The sequence below is a fragment of the Natator depressus genome, chromosome 20 (genome assembly GCF_965152275.1).
Source record: "Natator depressus isolate rNatDep1 chromosome 20, rNatDep2.hap1, whole genome shotgun sequence".
Taxonomy (NCBI): domain Eukaryota; kingdom Metazoa; phylum Chordata; order Testudines; family Cheloniidae; genus Natator; species Natator depressus.
Window position 1 is genome coordinate 13,206,909 of NC_134253.1, and position 15,862 is coordinate 13,222,770.

Here is a 15,862-nt window from a genome sequence, read left to right on the forward strand (position 1 = left end):
CTTAACCCCTTACAGGTGAAAGGATTTTTCCTCTGGCCAGGAGGGATTTTAAAGGTGTTTACCCTTCCCTTTATATTTATGACAGCTGGCTTCTGTGATCCGCTTTCTTAGGCACCTAACTCTCCTCCCTCTGCCTGCCTAGTGTGAGGGCTCCACTGGGCACCAGGCGCCTCGGCATCAGGGTCTGCAATGCTGGAGTCCCTTTGTGGATCTCACCCTCGGTTCAAACCCAAAGAGACGATGCAGCCAGTCTCTGAGCAGCGAGTGGCACACGTGAAGCGCAGCGTGTCACAGCTCCTCCTTGTGGCTCATCCACCTAGAGGACACCAGTCCACTAGTGCCGCAGCTCCATGGAGTCACTTGCTTTACTGAAGTGGCCGCGGTCTGTGCTCTGCTGCTGAAGGTCCAGGGCTCCGCACTTGCCGCGGCTGGGGTTGCTACCCCAGGGCTGCATCCCCAGAGGGTGATGGTCAGCGTCACAGCGCCTAGCAAATCATTGGGATTCACAAAGCTGGAATTTGGCGTCTAGGCTCCCTGTGCAATGACGGGCCTCTGAATGGGAATCCCAAAAGCCAGCAGGCTGGGCAGCGCCTCACTAAGGTCCCTTATGTGGGGTGCTGAGCCAAGGGGCGTGCGTCAAGTCCTGCCCCTCTCCCAGGCCAGGTGCCTAAGTCCTGGCTGCAGGAAGGTGCCTCCCTCTGCTTGGCGTTCTCAGCTGTGAGCCCTCGCCTGGCGTTAGGCTTCTCTGCCGGGGCCCGATCCAGCAGGTGAGCTCTGAGCCCCACGTGCCAGAGGGGCCCTGCAGGGCATGAGGCTGCAGGGCATGCGCCCAGCGGCAGCACGTGGGCACTTTGGGAACTCTAACTGCAGAAAGGTGGGTGCTGAGTGAGTTTAGCCACCTCCCGGGCTCAGCTGCAGCTGACCGGGGCCTTTGTGAATCCCAGTGGGCCCGATTCTGCAGTTTAGGTGCGTAAAGTGGCAGTTGGGCACCTAAATCCCTTTGTGAATCTAGCCTGCAGAGTCTGTCACTGGAATAACAGACCTGGGCACAGCTGCAGCCGGCTGGCTTGGCTGACTCGAGCTAGGGCTGCAGGGCTAAAAGTTGCCATGCAGAAGATCGGGCTCATGCTGGAGCCCAGGCTCTGGGTCCCTCCCTCCTCGCAGGGTCCCAGACCTCGGGCTCCAGGCTCAGCCTGAATGTCTGCGTAGGAATTTTTAGCCCCGCAGCACAAGCCCGAGTCAGCCGAGCCGGGCCAGCCGCGGGTGTTGAGTTGCTGTGTGGATTTATCGTGGGTTTTCCCCTTTGGTCTGGAAGCTGGGCTGCATGCCTCACCAGATCCGGCTCTCGTCACACTGCCGCTTCCTCCTAGAAGGATCCAAGGAAGAAGCGCCTGGAATTCTGAGTGCAAGCCTGGGGTCCACACTCTAAGAAGGAGGTTGGAAAATTGGAGAAGGTTCAGAAAAGAGCTACAAGAATGATCTGAGGCCTGGAAAACCAGCCTGATGGCGGATACTGAAGCACTTTGCCTAAGAGGTGGTGACGAAGTGACTGGTATAAAAGCACCTGTGTGGGGGCAGATTTCTGGGAGCAGAGCGCGCTCTAATCGAGCAGTCAAAGGCAGAGCAAGATCTGATGGCTGGAAGCTGAATCTTGACAGGTCCAAACTGGGAATAAAGCCCACGTGTTTCACATCCAGGGGAACCAACCAGGAGACCAACTTCCCCAGACTCTCCACTTTGAGTCTTGGCACCAAGACTGGATCTTCCTCCAACATCTGCTCTAATTTCCCACAAGTCCCTGGACCGGATGCAGGAATCCCTGGGGGAGGGTCTTTGGCCTGTGCAGTGCAGCGCAGCAGGCCAGACTAGATGATCGGAATGGCCCGTCTAGTGTTGGTATCTCTGAGAAGAGCATCCCTTGGCCCCTGCAGTGTTTGGCCCTGGAAGGAAGCCCAGAAAGGAGAAGCGGACTCAAAAACTCTTACCAGAGGCTCTCCAGAACAGCCCTGGGGTCTGGCCATAGGTTCATATTGGTTTTGATTTGTTCCAAGCCAGATCCCCCATCCCCAGCTGTCTCACCTGGACCACCCTGAGCGGGAAGCCTGTAGTGTGCTGGATGCTAAGCAAGCCCAGCTGCTGTGTGGAGGGAGTCCAAGGAACCAGCAGCTCCTGTTGGTGATGCAGAACCAGAGCAAGGAGCAGCAAGGAGCCTTCTGGCCTCACTCTATCTGCTTCTGCCTGACGCAGAGCCCAGGAAGAGGTTTCGTGGAACCCATTGACCCCATTCCTGGACCAGCTGCAGCACGAAGGGACCGTGAAGGCAGGGCCAGGCTGCTGGACAAGGCTGTGGAGCAGCAGGGGTCTGTGCCCTCCACCACTTCTGGCGACGTGCCTCTAGTAGGGGAAGGGGATGGGGGCTTGGGAAAGACCTCCAGATACTCCCCATTTAACCACTGCAGGGGAAGGTGTCCTGGGGCTAATGGAGCATCACAGGAACAAAGAAAGGCAGGCAGGCAGCAGGCCCAGTGGAGGCTCCATGCTGGTTCATGGCTGTGGCTCCAACACAGATCGGCCCAAGGTCAGCAACCAGAGCGCTAGTAAAATGGCCGGGATAACTGGGCATTCCCTCCATTGGCCGATGCCTTCGGAACAGCCCCTTCAGGAATCCCCATCTCCAAGGGCCACTGTCAGTTCCTGGGTTTCATTTGCCCCAGCCCCAGCTGGGTTCGGCAGGCTGCTGTGGAGGACAGAACTCCATGCAGGGGGTGTGATAAAGTGGGACTGTTCTTAATGGTTCCTCTGAATAGTGTGGGGGTGCCTCAGTTTCCCCTGTGCAGTTCTTAAGTATCTAGGTGGTGGGGTAAGGGTGTATGATCATTCCAGAGCCCTAGAGGGCAGGTGTGTGCAGGGGTCTGGACACAGAGAATGGCCAACACCCTATTTCCTGGCAACTGATGGCCTGGGCCCTTCCCCCCTGCAAGGTGAGAGCTAAAGGGTTGGAGAACAAGGGAATCAGGTGACCTCCTGGCCCGGGAAAGGGACAAGGCCCAGAGGAGGAGGGGCTGGAGGGAATTTCAGTTTGGGGCTGGCTGGGACATGGAGTGAAGTGCAGACGTGGTTGTCTGGCTCACTGCCCCCCAAAATGGACCCAGCTGAGGGGTCCTGTTCTCTGCACCTGCAAACTCTGTTTTAGACCATGTTCCTGTCATCTAATAAACCTCTGTTTTACTGGCTGGCTGAGAGTCCCGTCTGACTGCGGAGTTGGGGTGCAGGGCCCTCTGGCTTCCCCAAGACCCCACCTGGGCGGACTCGCTGTGGGAAGCGCATGGAGGGGCAGAGGATGCTGAATGCTCCGAGGTCAGACCCAGGAAGGTGGAAGCTGTTTGAGCTGTGTGTCCCTCAGATAATCAGCTCACAGACAGGAGACTTCCCCAGAGTCCTGACTGGCTTCATGGGGAGCAGTTCCAGAGCATCGCCCAGGGACTCTGTGACAAGTGGTGGTAGCGGTGGGATGTACTGCACCCCGCGGATGGCGCTTCCTGCAGTAAGTGACTGGGGAGCAGTAAAACGAAGGGGGATTGACGAGGACCAGGCGTGCTGAGGGCTCAGAGAGGAGCAGTTTCGGGGGGCGGTTAACCCCTGGGAGTGTGTGACCAGCGATAAGGACTGTGCAGTAATGGGGTCCCCCTGGGGACTGTGGTGAGCAGTCTCAGGGGCGGAGGAGCCTGCGACTTGGCCCTGGGAGAGAGAAGGACTTTTGCAGTAACAGGGTTCCCCTGGGGATTGTAGCGAGCAGCCCAAGGGGCAAAGGAGTCTGCAGCTCGACCCTGGCAAAGAGGTGGTGACCTCGAGAAGGGCTGGCACACTAGGGGTTCTCCCTGGAAACCGTGGGAAGCTGAGAGCACACAGGCCTGTGAGTCCACAACAACTTGGGGACAGCAGAGCGATGGCCTATCACCATCTGCGGAAGAAGGACATTGTAACCCTGTGCAGAAAGAGAGGGTTGCACATTGGAAAGTTCACCAAAGCACAGTTAATCGTGCAGCTGGAGGAGGATGATCACCCTAAGGAACAGATTCCTGACCCCAAATGGAGCTATAGCAGGATCTGGGAGCAGCTGGAGTGGTAGCCAGGCATCCCCAAGACTCCTGTCCCCGACCAGACAAGGGTCTTCACGATCAGGTTCCCCATCAGGGGATCGGAGATGGATGGGATTGGAGCTGAGTCCGAGAGAGCAAGAGGACTGTGAGAGACAGTGAGAGTCCAAGAAAGAGCTGCAGAAGCAGCAGCAGCATGAACTGGCGATGGTGGAGTGGAGAGGCCTAGGGGTCCTCCCAGGGGTCAGTGGGAACAGATCCCGGGGTGCCAGTTCTGCAGGGAACCTCGAGACTAAATTGCTGCCCCTGGTTAAGGAGGGGGGGATGTGGATGCCCACCTCACTGCCTTTGAGCAGGCTGGAGATTTGGACCAGGGGGACCCTGTGGAAAAGCCCCAGTGTCTAGCTCCCTTGCTGGGTCCCAAGGCCACAGACTCCATCAGCCAGATGGGTGGGGAGGTGGACAGGCTCCCACTCCTGACCCCAACCTATATGTCTGTGTGGAGTTTCCTGGGGTTGGGCCCCTTGGACCTCCAGTGGGAGCGGAAGGTGATGGTCAATGGGGAGACATTCCTGGGGTGGCGAGATCCTGGGACAGAGAGAACAGTTGTCAGGCCCCAGGTGGTGCAGCCTCAAATGCTGAGGGGCTGTGTGAGCTGGGTGAGGGTCCCAGGGATGAATCCCCTCAACCTGCCTATGGCCCAGATCCCTGTGCAGACCCAGGAGGGGTGGGGCTGGCTGGTTGTTGGGGTTCTCCAGGACACCAGCTGTGAAACCCTGTTAGGTAGTGACTGTGTCTCTTTGGGACAGGATCCAGGCCTTACTCCTGTAACTGCGGAGGGTTTGAATTTGAATCCAGGGAACCAATCGGTGGAGAGGGAAATGGTCAGTGAAAATGCAGATGACCTGGCTGGCAGCAGGGAGGAGCTGCTAGGCTCAGGCTACCTACCTGCCTGTAACCAGACCCCTGGGGCTCCCCGCCCCCCTTGCACACCGGAGGGGGGGCTCACGCTGGCTCTGATGCAGTGAGGAAAGCAGCGAGCTCGCTGCCTACCCCCACTGGGACAGCAAGGGCAGCGCTGAGCACAGTGGGAGCTGAGACCCCAGCTGAGTGGGGGGAGACACAGGCAGGGCAGGGCAGGGGATCTGTTGGGAGTGGCAAGGTGCTTGGTAAGGAAAGTCTGGATGAGCCTAGGCAGCCTTGTGAGCTGATGGCTGTGTCTAGTCAGCAGGGTGGGAAGGCGAGGCGAGTGGAAGATGAGTGTCCCTGGACCTTACCTGTTAGCTGGGTGGAGAAGTGGGACAGTGAAGGAAATGTGCCTGTGTCTGTCAGGGGTATTGACTTGCCTATGGAGGGAGCTACCCTGATCTCCAAGCAGTTGTCTGTGACCAGCCTTGTGTGCTGGGACAAGGGAAAAGAGATCCCAAGCTGTGTTTCTGGTAAAGGAGAAAGTGTGTCCGGCTCTTCTTTGTCTGTGGAGCAGACAGAAGGGGCCTTTCAGCCTGTGATGGTTGAAGGTAGTGCAGTTGTCTCAGAGTTGGTTCTGGATTCAGCTAAAGCCCAGGAAGGGAAGGGTCCTAAGTTTGTGTCTGCTTGGGAGAATGGCCCTGCAACTAGGTCGCATCCAATTTGTGTCTATGTAAACTCCCAGAGACCAGACAATTCTGGTGCTTGTATTTTGCCTGTTGCTAGTGTGTTGTTGGGAAAGGGTGTAGCAACCCTGTCTAATCAGGGTGAGATCCTAGCCAGGGCACAAGGAGAGCATGAAGGTGATGTGATTGTGTTACCTACTGAGGGTGTGGAAACCTTTGGCAAGAAGGAAAAGATTCCTGAACTTGTGTGTGGCAAAGGGAAGGAGAATGCTTCTGACCTTTTATCTAGGAAGTCTGTAAGTTTGCCTGAAAGGGGATTGTGTAGAAATCCGCCGGATGGGCCAGAGGTAATTCTGGATGTAAGGGAGACCTAGAAAGAGTCTGTTGTTGCTCAGGAAAATGTTCCTCTTGAGCAAGCCCTCGGTGAAGAGGGTAAGGGCAGAATTTCTGTGAGGGGTGAATTGTTGCATAGAAAAGCCCGAGGGAAAGGAATCCTCATGGAGTCTTTGCAAGCAGTTTACTGCAACTGAAGGGTGTGAAAGGGATTTAATCAAGAAAGTTTCAGTTCCTAACAGCCAGAAATTTTCTGTTGTGAATGGATCCACTGACTTTCCTGTTATAAGATCCAGTGTGGATAGCTTTGAGAAGGTCTCAGATGGAGTGAAAGCTGTTAAGAAAGTTAAACAGTCTTATAACCAAGTGTCTGTGTTTGGCCAGCTTGTTGGGGAGAAGACCCAATCCCAGTTTGACCCCCTGGGGTTTTGGGGGTGGCCAAAGGGCACAGGCCGCATAAACCTTCCCACATGCAGCCTCCGAGTGCTATGAACCACCTCCGACCTAAGGGAGGGCGTGAAACTGGAAGGGCCTGGTGTAACTCCTACCAAGGAACGGGAGAGATGCTGGGGCATCCATGGGAACGCTGGTGGCTTCGAACTTCCCCAGGTCACTGGCTAAAGTGACCCCGCAAAGTTCGATCTCGAAGGGGGATGTGACAAAGTGGGACTGTTCTTAATGTTTCCTCTGAATAGTGTGGGGGGGGGCTCAGTTTCCCCTATGCAGTTCTTAAGTATCTAGGTGGTGGGGTAAGGGTGTATGATCGTTGCAGAGCCCTAGAGGGCAGGTGTGTGCAGGAGTCTGGACACAGAGAATGGCCTATACCCTGTTTCCTGGCAACTGATGGCCTGGGCCCTTCCCCCCTGCAAGGTGAGAGCTAAAGGGTTGGAGAACAAAGGAATCAGGTGACCTCCTGGCCAGGGAAAGGGACAAAGCCCAGAGGAGGAGGGGCTGGAGGGAGTTTCAGTTTGGGGCTGGCTGGGGATGAGGAGTGAAGAGCAGACGTGGTTGTCTGGCTCACTGCCCCCCAAAATGGACCCAGCTGAGGGGTCCTGTTCTCTGCACCTGCAAGCTCTGTTTTAGACCCTGTTCCTGTCGTCTAATAAACCTCTGTTTTACTGGCTGGCTGAGAGTCCCATCTGACTGCGGAGTTGTGGGGCAGGACCTTCTGGCTTTCCCAAGACCCCGCCTGGGCGGTCTCACTGGGGGAAGCGCATGGAGGGGCAGAGGATGCTGAATGCTCCGAGGTCAGACCCAGGAAGGTGGAAGCTGTGTGAGCTGTGTCCTGAAGACAGGCTGCTCACAGAAAGGAGACTTCCCCAGAGTCCTGACTGGCTTCATGGGGAGCAGTTCCAGAGCATCGCCCAGGGACTCCGTGACAGGGACGGGCGCTCGGGCGCTCGGGTGCAGGAAGGGGACGGGCGCTCGGGTGCAGGCAGGGGACGGGGGCTCAGACGCAGGCTGCAGGGAGGGGACGGGGGCTCAGGCGTGGGATGTGGTCCGAGCTGGGTTCTGCAGTGTGGGCATTGGCACTGTAAGAGCCAGCGCTCTCACCTGTGCTGGGTCCGGTCATTGTGCAGTTTCCTGTTGCTCTCCAGCACAGGAAGGCAGCGCTCAGACGACTGTTGAGGCCTGGCTGTTGCTTTGCTGCCATTTCACCTCTGTTGCCTGCGCAATGAGGATGCTTTTGTTCCAGCCTGGGGGAGGGTTCAAGAGCGAGGTACCCCCATTGTCAGTGCTCCTCTCTGGGCACAGGAGTCACTGTGACTGACTGTACCCCTGAGTTCACCCCTTGTGCACTATCGTCATAATCTTTGTACAAGGATGACTGGGGAAGGCTCCTCTGAAAACGTATCATTTGCTGGTCACTGTTGTCTTGGTCAATGTGGGTGGCAACATTGCTGAAGTTATAAGGTTGCACAGTATGCTGTTATTAGCACATGTTCCAAACCACAGCGCTGCACGAACAGCTGCTGGCAACCAGCTCTGTCCTTAACAAAAGTGTGACACCATCCCTCCAAAGAGCACCCTGTAACCCTCAGAGCCAGCATAGTTGTGATATTTCATACAAAGCCTGCCATGGAAGGTATGATTTGAAAAGTCATGATCTGCTGGAACCCATTGTTCTGCCCAAATATGTCTACCAGTGGGGGGTATGAGATTTTGCTGTTTGTGCTGGGAGCCCCAGGGCGCCCTGTTTAACCCTGGGACTTGGTGCCTCGCCAAGAGGCCCTGCAATGAGTGTTGGGCTGAAACCCAGCCAGCTTGGTTTACATCCGGCCCACAACAGTGTCAGGTGGAGCGAACAGGCCAAAGTGAAAGCAGAGCCACTCCCCAAGGCTCTGGGAAAGACTGACCTGCCTTGCGGGGCGGGTGTGCAATTCCTAGCTTCTGCCTCCCTCCCGCCTGCTGTTAGCGGGAGGCAAACAGAGACTGCAATAAACCCCTCTGGTAGGAACGAGCCTGCGCCGCTGGGGAACGGAGCCACCCAGAGCGGATTAAAAGTCCTAGTCCCAGAGCCAGGGCAAGCGCTCTCCTCTGGAGAGCGGTTGGGGATGTCATACAGGGTGGCTTTCGGGCCCAGGGTTCTCATCCTGGCGCTTCAGCTGCTAGTGACCTAGGGCCTCCTGTTCTGCAGCGCTGAGTCCCACAGCTGCACTGAAGTCACTGGGGCAGATCCACTGCTCGTGTCAGTGACCACGGCTCCAGGAACGGGGCTGGAGAATGTGCTGTGCCCCTGGACAGGGCTGGGACAAACTGCCCCAGCTGAGGTCTGCCCCGATGGGAGCTGTGGGGAGCCCAGTGTACTGGAAGCTGCTGCTGCCCTGGGGTTTGTGATGGAGAATGTGGGGTGACCGGGGGGGGGGGTAATTCAGCACAAACAGCTCCTTTCGATTTCCTCCCAGCCACCCCAGCATGCCTGGGGACTCCCCTCCCCGATCAATCAAAGCCCAAGACGGGGATCTGAACCTCGATATGAAGTTACTCCTCCGCCAGCTGATGTAACCCACGCACCTTCTGGGTGTGGTGTTGTGTCCCATCGAGTGGCACCAAGACCATTCGAGAGAGAGAGAAGATGAGTCTGCTCTGCAGCCGTCGCTACCAGCCAGGGGGCTTTTAGCTCATGCAATGGAGGCTCATGCACTAAGCTCCAGAGGCCCCAGGTTTGATCCCCACCCGCCGACGACCAGGGTCTGTGGGTGTGACGCTGGCGTGGCTGGCAAGTGGCAGCAGGAAGGGTTTCCACTGAGCGTTAAGGGAAAGGAACTTGCTGGCTGTGGCACGGTGCAGCCGTCTGGTTGGCACACCGGGAAAGGAACATGGAGAAGAGCTCTAGCCCTGGCTGCATCCCCAGCTCTTGTCTTGGCCTTGTAAAAGGCTAACGCTAACAGTAGTGCGAGGTTTGAAAGCGAACACACCGTGTTCTGGGCCTGGAGCAGCGGCTGGGAAGCGTTCCCAATAAAAAACCGCCCCGGGATCCCTGTAATCTGCACCAGAGTGCAGGGGGAGGGGAGGGAGCTGGAGGGCCTTTGAAAACACAGACAGCTTGATGCCAGTCTTCCCTGGCTGCATGAAGCTATCCTCCAGAACCATGCCACCAAAGGCCCAGTCCTGCAGCGGGACAGCCGGAGGGTTGGTGTCACTATCCTCCTGCTCTACAGAGGGGGAAACTGAGGCACAGAGCTGGGCCACGTCAGGGCGCAGCTGGGGATGGAGCCCGTCAGATCCTCACGAGCTGCTGTGCGGCGCTAGCGCTTGTGTCTGCGCCAGCTATAAACACAGGCCCCCTTGTGCGGGCCTAGCCGTCCGTCCCCTGGCGGGCAGCAGTGCCCATGCGGGAGCACCCACGCAGCCCCCCACCGCCCTCGGCTGCAAAGCAGCCCCAGCCCCACGGCAGGGTTACGTTCTCCTCCCCTGCCCTGTGTTCTGGCTCCTCCAGGACCCTTCACGAGGCTGGCAGGGGAGCGCTGAGCTTGGAGCCTGGCCAGGCTGGAGCTGGCCCAAAGGAAACAACTCCACGGTCTTTCCAGGTGCCACCCAATCCCCCGGCGCCTGCAGGAAGGTTTGGGGTAATCACACACACGCTGGGTCTCCCAGTCACCAACGCTTTGCCCGGAGCCTGGCTCGGAGGGAAGCGCAGACCCAGTCCAGCCAGCCTTGACGTCCCTCTCCGCGGAGCTGGGAACGCGCCTGGAGCTGCCAGCCCAGTCCCGTCTACTCAGTGAACGGCTTGCTGCTGCTCTTTCCCGGGTCTCCTCCTCCCTCCCCAGCCCTGGAGCCAGACGAACACCCACACACAGGCCTACTGTGCCCATGGCTGTACAGCGGCTGCAGGGCTGCAGCCATCGCGTCCTGGACATATTCAAGGGGAGCCCGATGGGATTGGCCAGGCAAGGAGGGCATGAGCCCTGCCCAGCTAGGATGGGGCACCGTCCCCAGGCTGCTGCATCAAAGCCAGCCCTGGCTAGGAGCGATCAGTGACACTGCACTGGCTGATAGGTGCCATGAGCTGGGTGGGTCTCATCATCCTTTTTCGGGTGCCGCTGCAGAGGCACGCTCCTAGACCAAGGCGGAGGGAAACAGGCACAGGGAAGGGGAGTGACCGCACCCCCTCCTTCCGCACCCCACCCCCTGCCCCAGCCCTGAGCCCAGTCCAGCACTTCGAACCCTTTGGCCCCAGCCCATAGCCCCTGCCTGCACCCCAAACCCCTCATCCCCAGCCCCACCCCAGAGCCTGCACCCCCCCCCCAGCCGGAGCCCTCACCCCCTGCCCCAGCCTGGAGACCCCTCCCACACTATGAACCCCTTGGCCCTCTCCCCCAGCAGCAGGTCAGAGCCAGGCATAGAACCCAGGTGTCCTGACTCCCAGGCTTCTGCCCACTAGGCCAATGTAGCTGGGCCACCCAGATGATGCTTAGCACATGGCTCCCCCATGTGATGGGTGTCATCACCCCCATTTCACAGAGGGGGAAACTGAGGCACAGAGCAGGTGAGGGGCTGGCCCAGTGGGTGCCTGAGCCAGTATTCGGTGCTCCTGGCTCCCAGACCTGTGCTTAGACAAACACCCACCCTCTTGGCACTTGCTGGGCGGGCTGGCAAAGGGGATGCAGCAGGACAGCTGCAGCCCCTAGTTTGAACAGGCTGCAACCCCAGCACCTTTCACCAGCCCCAACCCCCAAAACAAAGGCCCCTCCTAGCACCAGCAGCTCCCTCCTGGAGTGTCCAGCATGGAGCGCCCCTGAGAAGGTCCTGGGAACAGCTCAGTAAAGAGTCCCCTGTTTGCCTTCTCTGTCTGCCCCCTGCATCAGCCCCCTACCCCAGGCCCGTCCCCCCAGCTCCAGGGAGTCACACCCGTCAGCGACCTCCCTTTTTTCATTATGTGCTTTTCATTTTAGCCTGACTTGAGAAACTGGAAGAAGTGCGGGGCAGAGTGAGGGAGTGGGATGGGGGCTGGGGGTGAGGAGGTGAGGTGGGAGAAATGAGGGGTGAGGAGGGGTTGGGACTGCGGTTGTGGGTGGGGGGCATGAAGAGTAAGGGGGGAGTGGGGCTGTGGTTGGGGCAAGGAGGCGTGTGGGTCAGTAGGGTGGGGCAGGGAGGAGGAGGTGCGTTGGTCAGTGGGATGGGCGCAGGGAGGAAGCGTGTGGGTCAAGGAGGAGGAAGCGTGTGGGTCAGTGCAGTGGATCAGTGGGGTGGTTGCAGGGAGGAGGCGTGTGAGTCAGTTGTTCCATGTCAGTCAGTGAATCATTCCCCCCCGCCCCTGTGTACTGCATCCCTATCAAGGACCCCCCACCCGCCAGGTGACCAGGCCATTGAACAAGCTGCAAGAGGAGCCAGTGAGTGCCCCAGCTGGCGCAGGGGCGCCAGGTGCCAGGGCGAGGGAGAAGCTCGGAGCTCTGCTCTGGCTGCATTTCTGTGCCCTCTGGCTCTGCTGGGGGTGGGGGATGTCTGCGCTGTCAGCCCTGTGCTGCGGGGAACTGGGCTGAGACCAGCTCGCCTCTGCGTCTTCTGGGCCACACCTCAGAGGCCCTCGCCCCCGGAAGCTGAGTGAGTCAGCTGGGGGAGGGCAGAGCTGGTGAGAGAACCCAGGAGTCATGATGCCCAGCCCCTGTGCTGTAACCCCCAGACCCTGCTCCCCTCCCAGAGCCGGGACAGAACTAGGGTTGCCAGGTGTCCGGTTTGCAACCTGAACTCCCGGTCGAAAAGGGACCCTGGTGGCACCGGTCAGCACTGCTGACTGGGCCACTAAAAGTCCGGTCAGCAGCACAGCAGGGCTAAGGCAGGCTCCCTACCTGCCCTGGCTCCGCGTGGATCCTGGGAAGCGGCCGGCATGTCCAGCTCCTAGGCACAGGGGCAGCCAAGGGGTCTCTGTGCACTGCCTCCACCCTGAGCATCAGCTCCATAGCTCCCATTGGCCGGGAACGGTGGCCAATGGGAGCGGTGGGGGCAGAGCCTGCAGCTGGGGTCAGTCTGTAGAGCTGCCTGGCCACACTTCCATCTAGGAGCCGCAGGAACATGCCGGCCACTTCCAGGAGCTACCTGAGGTAAGCACTGCCCGCGCACACACACCCCGCACCCCAACCCCCTGCCCTAGCTCTGAGCCCCGTCCCGTCCTCCGAACCACTTGGCCCCAGCCCAGAGCCCCTGAACCCCTCATCCCCAGTCCCACCCCAAAGGCCGCACCCCCAACCGGAGCCATCACCCCCGCTCCCCTAACCCCCTGCCCAGTCCTGGTGAAAGTGAGTAAGAGTGGGGGAGAGCGAGCGATGGTGTCAATCAATTAAGGTGGTGGGGTATGACTGGTTAAAGAATTGTTTTGCAATGTGCTAGGATTAGTTAGAAAATTGTTTTGTAATATTTTAGTAAAATGATGGTTAAGGTCGAGCTAAGCAAGACTCAAGTTTCACTACGTAAAGGTGGGTCCAAAAGGAAGTTCTTTGGAACCAACTCCAGGACACAGCCCCAAGGTCAGAGCTGCCAGACCTCAACACCTGCCAATCACACCGTGTGGAAGCTGGAGTCCCCCAGATGACCTGACCCTGGCTGGCAATCAAGAAAAGGTCAGCTGCCTTTTTGGGAGTGGTGAGTGGTGAGCATTGTATGCGGAGCGGGTGCATTCTGTTTTGGTGACTGTCAATAAATAGAGGTTAAGGATATTCCTGTGTAAGGCTCTTTCACTGGTAAAAGACCCCACAAACCTGCAGAGTGTGAGGTTACGCCCTGAGCCCACGGAAGGGTAATGGTGGATGCCCTAGAGCGTGAGGTTACGCCTGAGCCCTAGGAACTGGGTACGGGTTGGTGCCCCTAGAGTGTGTGAGTAACGAAGTATTGTGTGTGTAACAGTCCTTCTCACACAGGACTGGAGTCAGGATTGTCACCCCCATTTAACAACAGGGGAAACTGAGGCACGGGCTAGTGAACGTGCTTAGAGCCAGCCCAGGCGGCTGAATGGCACCAGGCCTGAGCTCTGGCCCTCCACAGGATTAGCTCGGGTCTCAGGCCAAAGAGCGCCATGCCCCTGCACCCTGCCTGTCGGGGCTGGCTGGGGCTGGGGGGACAGACCTGGTGGGGCGGGTTGACCCCTTGGCGCCAGCATGGGCAGCGTGGCCATGGGGCATGTGGCAGCCTGGACGTGGGACACGTGGCCTGGGGGAGTGGGGAGCTGATGGGCTGGAAGCTGGAGGCCGCTGTTCTGTTTCCTCAGAGTCACTTCCACTGGCTGCAGGCTCAGGGCGTGATTCACCCTGTGACAGCCGTCAGGAGCTGGCCGGGATGGGAGCAGCAGGCACCGTGCTGGGGCCCTGAGAGGCAGCCGCTGGAGATCACTGATGCTGTGTCACCCTCCAGGAGAGACTGGCCCTTCTGCACCAGCCAGCCCCATCTGCAGGTGGGGGGGAGGGGCGGGGGGGTCACAGGGTACAGCTATGGCAGGGCTCGGTTTAGCCTGGGGAACCCTCAAGTTCATCTCCTTACTGAGGCATTGTCTGGGCCAAACATGGCTCCAGAGCCCCCCCCTTTCCCCGGATTACCCCCCCTCCATGAGCTGCCCCTCCGCCCCCAGGGGTGCAGAATCCCCCCTGCCCAGGCCGCTGGCTGCTCTGGCTGGCTGCAGAGGGGATTGTTCCCCCGTGCAGCGCACAGGCCCTGCCCACAGAGCCACGTGCAGCCCTCAGGTGCTGCACTGCCTCCTGCTGGCTGCACAGGGGTCCTGCCCGATCAGGGAGCCATGGGGCTCACCTGGCCAGTGCAGATACAAGAGCCTGACCCAAAGCTTTGCTGGTGAGTCCACGGGGCAGGGAGAAACTTGTCCCTGCTGAGCTCTGTGCAGGCCCTGGGGAGCCGTGCCCTGGCACTGCCCTTCAGGCCAGGCTTCCACAGGTATGTAGGTGCCTAACTGCTGGGGTTCAGTGGGACTTTGGTGCCTAAATCCAGCCCTTAGTTTCCCGTGCCCCAGTTTCCCTCACATGATGAGGTTAGTGGCCCTGCAGTTGGGGGCGGGTTGTGAGGATAAAGGCACTGAAGCCCCTGAGGGGCCCAGGCACTGGAGGTATGGGGGCCACCTTACCCAGAGCTGGCAGGATGGGAGTGGTGCTGGGTTTGGGTGCGCCCTACAGCAGGGCTCAAAGAGCCACCTCTGCCTTCCTCCCCGGAGCCCACAAGCTGACTGTTGTCGCTGTGGGTTTTATCCAGTTCAACGCACCGCCCTGGCATCACCGTGCAGGAAAACAACCCGCCCACTCCCTGGTGCACAGCTGAGCTAGCTGTGCCGCGGGGACCTGCCCTTTGCAGCCGGCGGGGCGTGGCCCAGTGCCAGCTGCAACTTGGGGCAGCTCTGCCTGTCTGTGCTGGGGCACCAGCGCCACTGGGCTCTGGGCTACTGAGGCCTGAAACTGCCGGCGCAGAAAGGCCTGTGTGCCCCTTTCCTACGACAGACACCCCAGGACCCTGCGTTAGCAGGGAGCCCCGGGGTCACGGCGAGAAGGGCAGAGCCACAGCCATGGGGAGAAGGAGCTGCGGCCTGTGGCCATGATAGCAGATTGTGGGGAACGGGGTCACTCTCCAGTGGGGCAGGGTCGCCCCTCTGCCCTTCCCCCTGGGAAGCTGTTTGGGTCAGGGGAGGCACAATCTGAATCTGGGCCTGGCACTTTGCTCAGCTTTGAGTGACACCTTGGCCCTAGGGGCACTGGGCTGGGGGGGGCAGCCCCTGGGGGGATCAGCGCCTGTGCCAGTGGGGAGGCACCTCTCTGCTCTCAAGCCACCTCCTGCATTCAGATGCCCTGTGAGTGGGGCTTGTAGGCAGGCTGTGGAGGGGTCAGCCTGGGAGGGATGCTGCGGGGGCTACAGGGGGTCAGCCTGGGCTGGGCTGGGAGGATGCTGGGGGGTGACGGAGGGTCTGGCTGGGCTGAGCTGGGAGGGATGGTGCGGGGGGGCGACAGAGGGTAGGGCTGGGAGGGATGGTGGGGGGGCGACGGAGGGTCAGGCTGGGCTGAGCTGGGAGGATGCTGGGAGGGTGATGGAGGGTCGGGCTGGGCTGAGCTGGGAGGATGCTGGGGGGTAATGGAGGGTCGGGCTGGGCTGAGCTGGGAGGATGCTGGGGGGTAATGGAGGGTCAGGCTGGGCTGAGCTGGGAGGATGCTGGGAGGGTGATGGAGGGTCGGGCTGGGCTGAGCTGGGAGGATGCTGGGAGGGTGATGGAGGGTCGGGCTGGGCTGAGCTGGGAGGATGCTGGGAGGGTGATGGAGGGTCGGGCTGGGCTGAGCTGGGAGGATGCTGGGAGGGTGATGGAGGGTCGGGCTGGGCTGAGCTGGGAGGATGCTGGGAGGGTGATGGAGGGTCGGGCTG

General features: G+C 59.5%; 1 protein-coding gene across 1 annotated transcript in view; it reads right to left on the reverse strand.

Moving 5' to 3' along the window:
* Window positions 1-334: 334 nt before the first annotated feature.
* LOC141975282 (gametocyte-specific factor 1-like) overlaps window positions 335-15,862 on the reverse strand; it is a 94,392-nt gene continuing 78,864 nt past the window's right edge. Inside the window, exon 7 of the mRNA XM_074935579.1 lies at window positions 335-448. Coding sequence (XP_074791680.1) covers window positions 335-448 — 114 coding nt within the window. The remainder of the gene's footprint in view (window positions 449-15,862) is intronic.